Source organism: Diabrotica virgifera, chromosome 2 (genome assembly GCF_917563875.1).
Source record: "Diabrotica virgifera virgifera chromosome 2, PGI_DIABVI_V3a".
Classification (NCBI taxonomy): Eukaryota; Metazoa; Arthropoda; class Insecta; order Coleoptera; family Chrysomelidae; genus Diabrotica; species Diabrotica virgifera.
Genome location: NC_065444.1, coordinates 214559864 through 214574301, shown reverse-complemented (window position 1 = coordinate 214574301; position 14438 = coordinate 214559864). Strand labels below are relative to the sequence as shown.

Below are 14438 nucleotides of genomic sequence, written 5' to 3'. Positions count from 1 at the left end.
GGTACTTAAGAAGTATTTAAGGTCATGGGCATTTTCAAATAAATACCTGAAACGCAATAATGCGGTACGGTGACATGCGGTATGTCATACCGATGCCTATTCTCCTTAGTTTTCAATATCAATTTGTCTTATAGTACTGCATTTGTTTTTTACGTCAACTGCGGAATGATTCTTAACACTGCTGTCGAATAAAATACTGTTTCAAATAAAATAAACTTTATTTTTTTCAAGAAAATAATTCCCTGCTGTTTGGTATAAAGGGCTTATGTCAGAATTTCACAACAATAATGTTTTGATGCCTTCTGGACCAAAAAAATCGGCTCTTTTTATTGGTACATGCGGTTTAAGCCTACGTTGTAAACTTAAACCGTATGTACCAATAAAAAGAGCCGAGTCTACGTTGGAGACTTAAACCGTATATGCCAATAAAAAGAGCCGATTTTTTTTTGTCCAAAAAGCATCAAAACATTAGGTTTGTGCTAGCATCAGTTTTAAACGGTTTGAAACTATCAGAAGCATGCGCATTTGTTTGATGACGTTCAAGCACACAAATTACTAGTTTGAAACTACTAGTCGAGCGTTCCAACGAAAGAAAATTTTGGTTTGGAAACTAGCTTTAAACGGTCAAAAGAGTTTGCGGATTTTGTTCGGATTTCCAGTATGTGACTTGCGCTTGCGCAGTGGAATTATTTGTTTGAGGTTTATAAATTTTAAATGAAAGTAATATGTTCTTACCATATTACTTACCATTATTTACGTTTATAACATTAATTTTCAATATTTAGCATAAATCTTGAAAATTTTGATACTTATAAGAAAAGTGTATTTCTAATCTAACCTCAAAATTATAACTAAAAACAAACAATTTGACGTTGGTATTTATTCCATAAAAAAGCGTTCTAGCAAGAAACAGTTTGTTACCAGTTTGTGCATTGAACATGCGCAGTAAAGCAGTACAATAATCTGGTGTCAAACCATACAAAACTACATGCTAGAACAAACCTAAAAATTAGAATATCTAGGACATGTAATGAGAAATCAAGAACGTTACGGCCTTCTCCAACTGATTCTCCAAGGGAAGGCAAATGGTAAAAGAGGACTGGGAAGGAAACGTATTTCCTTGCTTCAAAATTTACGACAGTGGTGTAACGCGACTACCACTGAACTGTTCCGCGCTGCGGTAAACAAAATCAAGATAGTCATGATGATCGCCAACATCCAGAACGGATAGGCACTTTAAGAAGAAGAAGTACTTTATGAATACAAAAATATATTATTTTTCATTACCTCAGTCAGTTGAAACTTATCAAATCAAACACGTATGAGGGTTTTTAGAACCCTTTAATTACTTTATTTTCATTCAATATGGTTAAGCTTTTCAGACAAAAGTATTTTTTATCTTTTCAGCCCTGAAAAACAGCAACGGCTCATACATTGTTAATGGCGACTGGAAATTGAGCAACAGTCGGGTGTTTCAAGGAGCAGGAACAAAGTTTGTTTACCTTCGCCAGGACGAAAATTCTCTGGAAACCGTGACGTCGCCAGGACCTTTGGCAAATGCAGTCGACATAATGGTAAGAGTAAATTGCTGTTTGTTATGTGTAATTGTATTTTGAGAGACGGGAGTAATATAGCGTAGGACATGTCTCTTTATATAATATGAGAGTATGTATAGTCTAGGCAAAATCTGTCGAAAAACAGACCATAAGGTACATTTTCCATGGGAGTCTACTTTTTGCTAGAATCACTTCAGGATGTACCTTTCATCAATAATCAAGATGTGCGCCAGTCGCAAATCTTTTTGCTTTTCTTTAACCAATGTGTAAGATTTTTTAAATTTTTTCGAATGTGTGAGATTTTTGTATATTTAATCTGTCTTAACAGTTTTTTTTGCACAATCCTTCGAGTTTGAATTTTTTTTATTTTTTGACGTTATTTTTTTATTTTTTACTTTTTAGTCTTACACTTTTCAAACATTAAAATATATCGTCATGTTTAAAAAAAGGATTTATATTTTGATAGACACATTTTTTGCATTTATTTCAACATTTGATACATACATTGTACATTTTCTGTAATTTCTTCATACATTTCTTAAATCAAAATCATTATTTACACCTATTACAGTTTTCGCAGTCTTTCCATCTCGTTTAATGCTTTACTATTGCACGGTGCAGACCCTGTTAATTTCTCGCGAATTACGAATTCTAATGTTAATTGTAGCACGAAACGTCTCTACCGGTGGTTTTTATAAGACTGCGTTAAAAACACGAATTTTTTTAATTCTAGTTTTGGTTGAAGTTTTGTTTCGTATCGTATTGAAATTTGACACGAATAAGCGCCGATGTTTATATAAACAAAAATATGAGCGTTCAAAATCGTCGCCGCTTAGGATGTTTATAAATATGATGTACAAACATGAAAAGTAGTCGGAATCGGCAAAAAATTTGAAACTTAATTGTTTATTTATGAAGCATAACGTAAACAATTAACGTAAAAAGTTAAATTATGTATAGTTAATATAATTAGCTACAATCTGTAAAAGTTTCCAGTTTCTACATTGTAAAATACAAGAGAATTTAAGCATTTTCCATTAAAATCGTTTTTGAAGTTATTCTTCTTCAGGCGCGATGCGATTGAGAGTAAAATTTCATAAATCTGCGCGCATGCGCACACAGACAGTAATAGTTCGTTGCTAATCTTTCAAGATAGGTATGTATGTATCTGTATCAGCGCAAATAAGTCATTAAAAGAATATGTTAATGTTTTTAGTAAATGTATTATTGTATTATAATTTTTGGATTTGTCTTTCTCTATAGTAAGATAATAAAATATTATGTAGGTATAACATTTTTATATGTCTATTTGTCACCGTGTTGTGTAATTATATCCGAAACTTACGTATTATTTTAAGAAGCTCGGTGGCGTAGTTGGTAGAGCGTTGGGTCAGTGATTGGAAGGTCGCACCGGTCGCGGGTTCCAATCCTGGACGATTCATATTTCTTTTTAATTTTTGGTTGTTTTAATAAAAAATTTTGAAAGTGGTAGATAAGAAAGTTAGTTTAATATTTTAATAAAATACAAATAACCTGTTAAGTATATTTACTTCGTTGAAATTATATAATAAAAGAATAACTTCTTACGTGCGTACAAAGTACACACACATTTTTTTTTTTTATTTAAACAATTAATAAACATAAAAAAAATTATTGACTATTCGTGTATTGTTCCCGCGAATGCATATGTCTGCAAATTTTCATTCATTTGCATTAAAGAAAAGGCAGTCAAATTAACGTCTAAAGATTTGACCCAAACGATTGAACTAAAGAAAAGTGTTTAAAAATCAGGATTCAAGTGTTCACGTACATGCAGAGAACACATGAAACCTGATGTTTATATTATAAACATCAGATTTCAGGTGTTCTGTGCATAAATTGGTTGATAAACTACATTTTTTTAAAGTGCATATACTATAGTTATTTAGCTTCGTTTTGCCATTCGATGTGTCTGTCTTCTTCTAGATTATCTCTTCTCTCTCTTTTTGAAGATAACCGCTTGGGTCTTCTCTGGATTTATTCCTATTTTCCATTGGATACTCCATTCTTCTATCTATAGTATCCAGGTTCCAGTGTTTCACCGCAATTCCAGTGTCTTCTGCGTAAAGTCTGAGAAGTATTCTGGATTCTATTGCTGAGTATATGCTATACAGAAGGGGTGACAAGACTGCCCCCTGTGGTCCTCCAGTTGTCGGGGTTCTGTGTTCAGATATAACTCATCCTATCTGGACCCTAAAAATCTGGTCACTTAGGTATGAGGGGATCAGTTTCTTCATGGCCCAGCTGGATTGATAATCTCTTATTTTGTTTGTCAATCAATTATTACAAATTCTGTAGACGGCTTTGCTTACATCCAGGAAGGCTAGTCCTGTGTTTTGCTTCTCGTTGAATCCAGCTGCTATGTAGATACTCTGTAAATTTGAATACTTGTAGTTCGCTGGAATGTTGAGCTCTGAATCCGAATTGTGCTTCTGGGATTAATCCTAGCCTCTCTGTCTCTGAGTGGAGTTTAGTTTGGATGACTGCTGGAAGTAAGCCAATGGGCCTGTAATATTGCGGAAATATGTGGTTCTTTCTTGGCTTCGGTACCATGATTACATAGGCTCCCTTCCATCAGTTTTGGAGTAGCCTGTATTTTAGTGTTGCGTTTGTAATGTTTGTTAAATATACAATTATTGCTTTCGCAGAAAGATACTTCAGAGTCGTGTTAGTGATTTCGTCTATACCCAACACTTCATCGCGCGCTGCAAGTCCCACCTCAAATTCTACCGCTTCAGTGGCGTACCCGTTATTTCTTATTCTAGGATACATTTTGTTTTATTTATACAGGGTGTTTGGTAAAGAATGGGCCATAGCTTAACATCAGATTCCTGAGGTTAAAATAGGCCGATTTAAGCTAACTTACTTTAGTACAAAGTTTATAATAACCGAGATACAGGGTGTCAAAGTTAAACTTTTTTTTATTTATTATTGAATATTGCCTGACAGGTATGAGATAACAACATAAAATTTGCTATGTGGGGTTTTTTTGGGTCGATAAAACTAAATTCTCTACCAAAAATTATGTATTTCCCAGAGGGCGCCACATACGCCTTTCAGCACTCATTTATTACGTTCAATTTTTTTTATCCATCACTCTGTATAATTTTGTCATTAAAATTTTTATTCTCCTATTAGTTCTACTTAAAAAAGGTATACTTCTTTCATCTCTCTAAACCCAACGGTTTTCGAGATAAACGCATTTTAAATCTGCGATACACCATCATTTTTAGCATATCATTATAGTTACACCCGAAAAATAACTAAAAACCATAAAATTATCCAAAAATGTATCGCAAATTTCTTCAAATCGAATTTGCGATGCAATGACATAAATTTGAGAACTGGCACAATTATTATGGTTTTAAGTTATTTTTCGGGTGGAACTACATACAATGATATGCTAAAAATGATGGTGTATCGCAGACTTAAAATGCGTTTATCCCGAAAACGGTTGAATTTAGGGAGATGAAAGAAGTATACCTTTTTTAAGTAAAACTAATAGGAGAATAAACATTTTAATGCCAAAATTATACAGAGTGAGGGATAAAAAAAATTGAACCTAATAAATGAGTGCTGAAAGGCGTATGTGGCGCCCTCTGGGCAATACATAATTTTTGGTAGAGAATTTAGTTTTATCGATCCAAAAAACCCCCACATACCAAATTTCATGTTGTTATCTCATACTTGTCAGGAAATATTCAATAATAAATAAAAAAAAAGTTTAACTTTGACACCCTGTATCTCGGTTATTATAAACTTTGTACTGAGGTAAGTTAGCTTAAATCGGCCTATTTTAACTTCAGGAACCTGAGGTTAAGCTATGACCCATTCTTTACCAAACACCCTGTATATTTTTTTGTTTGTTGAGATATTTAGTTCCTTATTATATTTTGTCAGTGGTATTTCTCTACCCACTTTTACTAATGAATGTTTTTACTTTGTCCTCTCTAAAATAATATGTTCTAGAATAACATTTGTAAAAATTATTTCAGATTGTTAATTACCAAGCCAACCCTGGAATCAAATATGGATATTCCCTACCATTATCCGCCGATATAGCACCACCGCTAATGAAACGACCAATAATCGAACCGATCGTTCTTGAAACGAAATCTGACCTATCTCTAAATACTTCACTTAGTCAAAGGGATGAGGCTAAGCCTCCTTTACCAGTACCTGGAATACGGAGAACAAGACTTAGAAGAAAACATTTTCATTGGAAAATTACTGGGTTAACGGCTTGTTCAAAGTCTTGTGGAGGAGGTAAGTTTTTTATATTATAATAATCAGTTTGTTTGCAAAAACATTTTCATTGGAAAATTACTGGGTTAACGGCTTCTTCAAAGTCTTGTGGAGGAGGTAAGTTTTTTATATTATAATAATCAGTTTGTTTGCAACAATTATTTGTTGCAGTGGCGGCTTGTCCTATGAGGCAGGTGAGGCACTGCTTCACCAGTATATCAATCGACTATTTACGTTATTTCGTTATTTAATAATCAGTTTTTTAAATATAGTTTAGCTTTTTGAAATTTCCTAAATAACTTTATTTTTATGAAAAAAATTAAAATCGGTACGGCCCTGACTCTTTATCTTTGTATCCGTCTTCCACGTGCCAGTATTATATGCATCATGCATCTCATTCCAACTTTCTCAAATCATTACAGACGAGGCTTGCTTCAAACCTCCTTGTTTAGCATACTACCATTTCTTAAAATGGGACAGTAAAAGCGGCAAAATTTGAAAAATGTGCCACCAGTTCTGGGAACGAAATTCATCCATCCTTGAGGCATGCTTCAAACATGTGTTTTTTTAGTTATGAAGTTAGGTACTTGACCTTGCTTCCCTTATTTGCTATGGACGCTTGTATTGTAGTTTTGTAAAGTAGTTTTAGGTATAGTTTTATATTACTTTAGAAGTTTAGATTATGTTTAGAAGATTTTATCAATTTCATACTGGCTGTGTGGCATTTATCAATGCCAATTAAATAATTTGTAAAGTGATTTATTTTCTTATAAGCACGCTTTTTATAAAAAAAAACATCAAATAAAATACCAAAAAACCGAAGTTTAACCCTTAGTTTACTTAACATAAAAATCACTCTTTAAACATAACAATAATTTCCTTACTTCCTTTTTTCTATTTCCCTATATTCAATACATTTACACTATAAGATTGGTTCTAAGATGAAATTATCACGTGTTTATGGGTATATTGTGTGCGTACAATAATTTCATTTTGGCAACTGATTAATATTAACAGAATCAGTTGTCCGTTTGTTGTCATGTAGTATGTAATGTAAAGTTTGCTTAATATGGCTGTACAACGCTGATGAGACCAAGGAAGGATGAAACATCTGATTCATATTGGTTTGATATCTGGTACTATAGTAATTATTTTTAGCTAAAAAACAGCTCCTATGAGTGTGAACCTGTTGGAGGCTTAGAGCTTTCGTTGCTATTCTTTTGCGAATAAAATTGTTACTTAATATTTTAATATCGTTTGCAAGCATTAAAATAAATACGACGCCGTTCTGTAGACGCCCTAGCGAGGGTTCGGCAAATAATCCCCGGACAAATAATCCCGGACAAAAAATCGCCACAAAAATCCCCGGACAAATAATCCCGGACAAAAAATCCACACAAAATATCCCGGACAAATAATCTCCACAAATTTTTTTGGACAATGGCAATGTTTTGAACATATAGTTATTCAAATCAGAGTGAGCAAAAGATTTAAGCAAATAATATTGGAACATGATTCTCACAGCCTTACCTTATTCCTCATATCTTCCACGATTTTTGAAAAAACTGACACTCTTTTGTTGCGTAAAATTTGAAGGTTTTGATATGGAATTGGAATTCAAAATAACTCTATACACTGAGGCTGAAAGCATTTGAGTGCATCGCATTCACGGGAAAACTTTTAGAGAACTAATCGGCAGCGAATATTTTTTCTTTTCTGTCCGGAATTTTTTGTGGAGATATTTTGTCTAAATAATTTGTGGAGATTATTTGCCCGGGATTTTTTGTGGGGATTTTTTGTCCGGAGATTATTTGTCTGGTGATTTTTTGTGGGGATTTTTTATCCGGGGATTATTTGTCTGCGGATTTTTTGTGCAGGGATAATCTGTGGGGATCTTTTGTCCGGGATTATTTGTCCTAGCTTCGTCCTAGCGTTGTGACGTCACAAAATCGACCTTTAAAGAGAAGCTAACCATCATAATAAAATTTCTCAGGTATAGTGTGCCTCACCACCTTCTACTATCACTAGCCGCCCCTGATTTGTTGATAATATTCATTTATATTATCCATTTAAGAGAAAATATTAAAGATAGCAAAGATAATAAAAAGCGAAGTTGGTTTTAAGTAAAATAAGTAGAAAAATGAATTATTATGAATACAAGGTTATAATAATAAATAGTGTCGATTGAAAACACGAACAAAAGAACGTAAAAAGTCTATATAATTCATTGAAAAGTTACATTTAGGGTTGCATTTTTCAGAGGCAACTGAATTGTGCAATTTCATTTTAATTTTTTTATGTACAGTTGGGTTAGTATAAGCTTAATTCAAGTTTGTGGGATCATCACCCTTGTCCCCCGGCTGCCATCTTGGAAAGAGGGGTTTCGCGCTGTATCTCTTAAACTATCAACCCTGCAGACAATTGAATAAGATATTACTTGTAGCAAATTGCATTGTCTATGACTTTTTATGGTAAACTGAAAAATAAAAGTTATAACCAAAAATAACTAAACATTTTTGGACAATTTTTTGCGTTAACGTTTTTTCCTGGATATTTTACAATAAAATAACATCAGATCAATTATTTTATAAAGGGGGTTATTTAACGAATAATTCCGACTACTTTGTTTAATTTCATTACATTAGGTATCTGTTTCGGGTTCTTGAATACTTTTAAGAATATGATAAAATCGAACCATTAGGGTTAGTTTTCTACTATATATTTTTTTATTTATATCATTTTAAATCAGTTTATCATTATTTAACATTTTTGTGTTATTATTTGTTTATTTTCGACCCTTTCCCCCATCGCAAAACTTACCCCACCTCGTGCGCTTGCGTTGCACAAAAAAGCACCAATCGACAGAGATTAAGTTTAATAAAAGCAACATACCAATCTCTTGGTAATGAAAGTAACAAATCAAACTTAATAGCCCTTCTCAAAACTGCTCTCTCACTTTTTTTCTAATTATTTTTTTTTCAACTTTTTTAACTTCTTTCTTATTCTGGACCGCGTTACGGGGGGAATTCCCTATTCCTCGTAGATCAGCTACTGTTTAGTGGTTTTCTAAGGATATGGTGGAACTGAAGAATAAAATACGGTGCATCTATTTTTGACCACGAACTCATAGGCAACACGCAAATATGCGTGAAGAAAATGAGTCTCTCTTTTCTTTCAATAATAAGTATTTTCGTTCACTTGAACGTGAATGAGGGCACTTAACGTAAACCGAGCACCTGAATCCAATAATTTCAGAAGACTGTAGTTTAAAAATAATAATTTTTCAGATTTAAGGCTCATGGACTTTTTTAATCTACACACTGAGAAATATCATTGACCAAACTTTCGTTAAATCAGGCCGAGGCCACTTTTCCATTAGGATTGTTGCGGGGTCCTTATACAGTGCGCTGGAATAAGTGTTACCCCCCCCCCTTAATAACTTATTTATTTCTAGCATATGAGCAAAACGCTGGACAGATCGATTTTTAAAATAATCAAAGAATATTATAACATCAATGTTTCGAACTTTACGCGATTCCTCTTCAGGTGACAGGCAAAACTTTAATTTTTTTTTAAATGGGAAAGTACATCATGTGATAGCTCATTTAAACGCGTTTGAAATACTGATTACAAAAATGTATAATACTTTAATCCTTTTTAAGTGCGTAGGCGCAAAATTTCGATCGAATTGTTTTTAAACGCATTCATTTTTTTCTAATCCCGAGAAAACTATTAAGTATTTTTGAAAAATTTAAACGCGGAATAAAAGAATACATTAGTACCGAGGGCTGAAAGTCCATTAGTATAAACAAAAATTTATTTTGAATGATATATTTGAAATTAAAAATCCGACTTAATTTTTTTTCATCCCTGACTTATTAAAATAATCATTATAGAAATTCTCAGGGACTTTTGACCCTCGATAATACTGTAATATTTCATTCTGCGTTTAAATTTTTCAACAATACTGGTTTTTTTCAGGATTGGAAAAAAAAAATTAGTAGATTTCAAAATAATTCGACCGAAATTTTGCGCCTACTGTCTCAAAAATGATTAAAGTATTATACATTTTTGTAATCAGTCTTTCAAAAGCTTTTAAGTGAGGTGTCACATGATGTACTTTCCCATTAAAAAAAATCAAAGTTATCATTGTCACCTGAAGAGGGACCGCGTAAAGTTCAAAACATTGATACTATAATATACTATGATTATTTTTTTAAAATCGACCTGGCCAAGCGTTTTGCTTCTGGGCTAAAAATAGATAAGTTAGTAAGGGGGTAACACTTATTCCAGCGCACTGTATAAATAAATAAATATATAATAGAAAACTAAGCCTAATGGTTCGTTTTTATTGTATTCTTATGGGTAGTAATTAAATAAATTTGTAGTGAAAATTATTCTTTAAACCCCTCTTTAATATTGCTCTCATGTCATTGTGTTTTAAAATAAACAGAAAATAATTATAAGGCACAAAAAAAATTGTTCAAAAAAATTTTAAATATTTTTGTTTATAACTTTTTTATTTTTTATTTTACAATAAAAAGTAATTCAAATAATGTAGACAAATTATTTTGCTACAAAAAGTGTCGTACAATTGTTTGTGGGGTTTGCTAGTTTACGCGATACAGCGTGGAAAACCTTTGCATCCCTTTTTTTAAGATGGCGGCCGAGGGACAAGAGTAGCGACTCCAAAAACTTGGACTTAAGGTTTTACTTACCCCTCCCCAACAATTAAAAAAATAAAATGCGACCTCCGAAAAATGCATGATTAGGTTTAAAAAAAAGGAACATTTTAACCCGCCGTTACACGCGTCTTCTATTGTGACGTGGTTGCACGCGTATGAGCGTCGCCCTCACCTACATAAATTCGACTTATTTCGAGGAAGAATGAATGTCAACATGTAAAAATATAAAATGGGTTGTACTCACATATTATAGAAAGTCTCGTAAACCAATTTTTTTTATTAATTTAACAAAACAAAAGTAAAAATAATATAGATCAAAAGCAAGTTTTCTTAATTTTCAATTTCAGCAAGCCACTGAAGAAATTAACGTTCTTTACGCGAATTCATTTTACTAAAAATACAAATTAAAATTAAAAACTGTTCTGAAGTTATTTCTTTGTGGCATTTATGTAACTAACTATTAATATTTTGTATTTTGATAACGACGTCCGAGGTGGAATTCGAAACGTCAATAAAATCAATTTTTCAAGTTAAATTGTGGCTTATTTCCCAATTAGAATAGGTAAATTTAAAAATGGGTTCTTAACCAGTGGCGCACCTAGAATTTTCAGCTGGGGGGGGGTTTGCTTGGGCACCGAAATTTTTTGTATTATTTGTGAAAGACAAGTTACATTTTCCTACTTTCTTTTATATATATTTCTATATGCTCTGGGTGGGAGTTTAACCCCCAAACCCCCCCCCTCGGTGTGCCACTGTTCCTAACCTAATCCAAACAATAATATTTTAATTAAACCTACCTAAGTATTAAATAAAAACCTAAAAGTTTCTTTGAGATAATAGAAACGTGATTTCACTGTGATTGCACGCGCAGTGAGGAATTCCCTCACTTGAAGAGGGATGTCTCTTCTTTCAACTATCACACAGCACACTGGCCGCCTGAAATATTCTATAACTTTTTCATACCCTCTCATAAACCATGCTAAAGGCATTCCTGGGTGCTTAAGGTTATCGTATTAGTTTACACAATTTCATTGGTTATAAACAAATATGGTGAGGGATTTCCTCATAGCGCGTGTAATGGCGGGTTAATGGGCTAATGATAGTCTCGAATGACCGCTTTAAGAAATAATTTATTTTACTACTGAGATTGTTTACTATTTTTCACTTGAACTATTGACTGATTTTAGGCCTTCAATCCTACGTTAAAACTTGCACCAGAGATGCGGGACACACTCAAGTTCCAGTAGTCGATCGAAGATGCGCCCATTTGCACTCACCCACTCCGGCACCGATACGCTGCAATACCGCTCCGTGTCCTCCTTCCTGGGAATTCCATTGGAGTCAATGTAGCGCGACTTGTGGAGAAGGACTCCAACAATACACTCCACAATGTAAACAAGATTCTCTTACAGTGAGCGAAAGTTTGTGTACCAAGCCTAAACCCAGCATTCAGACAAGGCCATGTCGAGAAAGCTATTGTGACAATCGAAGCGAAAATGAACTACCCCAAACTTACGATGACAACGCAAATAGTTTTGACTGGGCTACTGGACCATGGTCTGCAGTAAGTGTTTTATTTCTGATTTTATAAGAAAAAGTGTTGCCAATAATAATTCTTGTTGCCATGTTGTACTACGTAAAATTCTATAAAACGATCAGTTCGATCAAATTTGATACTGTCTAAAACACCATCATTCGAACATATGATTGATTGTCCCGATCTTCCTGCTATTTTACAAAAAATCCGTAATTCCGTTGCATATATTTTAATCCCTGATTAATCATCATCATTTTCCTTTTCACGATCCTCTTCTACTGTTAGGTGCTTCTTTCCTTTGATGAATTTTCTGCATCCTTTTCTGTTATTCGCCATTTATGCCGCTCTTAGCCAAGATTTGCTCTTATTTTGTAATAGTTCTGCTATGTCGCTATTCCACTCTTTTATTGGTCTGCCTCTTCTGTTTTTCCCTACTGGTTTATCTTCCAACACTCTTTTCACTTTTCACGTTTGATTTTAGGTCAGGTCCGTTTCTTATTTCTTCAATTTTTAAGTCTGTCTATCCTTTTTGGCCCTTTCGTTTTTCTGATGTATTTCATCTGTACTCCTTGTATCCTACTTTAATTTTTTGTTTTTAAGATCTAGTTTTCTATTCCGTATGTCAATGTGGGCCTATATCTTGTTTCACATATTGTTATCTTCGTTTTCCTTTATCTTTTTTGTTGTGGAGGAATCCTCTATTTAGAACCTGGAATCGTTTTGCTGTGCTCTCTAGTCTGTTATTGAAATCGTCCTCGATGCTTTCTTTGTTATTTATTGTTCCTGTTACTGTTCCTAATTTTTGTTGATTTATTACCACTTCGAATATGTCATCCTTGATATTTTCATTGTCTGTGTTTTCTCTTTATATTTAGGTCGTATTTTTTGCTTTCGAGTTCCATTTTTTTATTGTGTTTCAGTTTCCCTACTGTTTCGGCGAATGATATTCATTTGCAAATAAAATAAAAATTCCATTTTTATTCAGTTGCAATGCGAAGGCAAAGCAATCTTATTTTTTAATTAGAATACGGAGCGCAGTTCAGCCCTCTAAATCGACGATTTTCGACTCTTGTTGGAGTCTCATCGGAGAGAACCTAGGCATGCTACTTCATACTCCAATTGACCAACATCAAGAGTTTATCCCCCACACCGCAACTGACGTGAATGGACTAGGTGACTAGCGTCATCTGGCAATTGAAAGATGAAGTAGTTTTCAATCCTAATAGCAATATTAATAATATTTAAAAATATTAAAATATTACTAAAAGATTTTTAAATTGAAAACTTATTGGTCCATTTTCTTGGTAACACCTCCATGGCTTCTAAAATTTGCAAGCCAGATGGATGCTGGAGCGAAGAAGACAAGAGGGAATTCAAAAACTTACAATTCACGACCCCGTCTGTTCAGCTGGTAAATTCCAAGAGAAAATGGACCTAGTTACTCAAAGAAGTAACGACCAATATAAAAATAAAATAAAAATTCCATTTTTATTCAGTTGCAATGCGGAGGCAAAACAATCTTATTTTTCAATTAGAATACGGAGCGCAGTCCAGCCCTCTGAATTGACGATTTTCAACTCTTGTTGGAGGCTCATCAAATATTCATTTTCATTAATCAAATATTCATTTGCAAATATGCATATATTTTATTTTCGACCTGCTACCCTTAAGTCGTCCCTCTTCAATAGCCCTTCTCCAACCCTTTAACTTCTCCAAAATTTCTTTGTTCTCCTCTACTAACTCGACATCACCTGCAAAGAGTATTGACCAAGGAGCACCTTTGCCTTCTCTGTCAGTACATCCATAACAATATTAAACAGGTACGGACTTAGTGAAGAGCGTTGATGCAAACCAACCGTCACTGGAAAACCTTCGATTAATCCATAGGATCCATAAGAATTGATCAGAAGGCTCGTGAATCCTTCACAAGCCTTATGTACTTCTTAGAAAAACACATTTTTCTCTCATACATCTCCATAACTCTTGTCTAGTAACGGTGTCGTACGCCCTCCAAGATCTCCAAATACCAAATCTAGCTCTACATAAGCATGGTTTTAATATCATATAATCACAGAGATATATTCAGTGTTTCATTGTGAAATTAGAATGTTTTTACATTGACCAATTTTACCATGAACATTTTTTAATTAATAAAAATTTTAATAAACAATTAGAAATAATTTTGTATTTTGATTTATTAAGTGATGAAATGTATATGTTACCGGCCAAACCCGATTTCAGGACAAACTAGTTTGGCCTAGGCCAAACTAGTTTGTCCTAAGCTCGTTAGGATAAACTAGTATGGCCTAGGCCAAACTAGTTTATCCTAATATAAATAAACACACTTCAGGCCAAACCAGTTTGGCCTAGGCCAAA

The 14438-nt window shown here is 33.6% G+C and overlaps 1 protein-coding gene across 6 annotated transcripts in view; it reads left to right on the top strand.

The window, feature by feature from the left end:
* Window positions 1-14438, top strand: part of LOC114331602 (ADAMTS-like protein 4) — a 470719-nt gene that overhangs the window by 441347 nt on the left and 14934 nt on the right. For all 6 annotated transcript variants that reach the window (XM_028281212.2, XM_028281204.2, XM_028281210.2 and 3 more), the window contains exons 4-6: window positions 1408-1574; window positions 5591-5861; window positions 11713-12089. In XM_028281212.2, the coding sequence (XP_028137013.2) occupies window positions 1408-1574; window positions 5591-5861; window positions 11713-12089 (815 nt within the window). The remainder of the gene's footprint in view (window positions 1-1407; window positions 1575-5590; window positions 5862-11712; window positions 12090-14438) is intronic.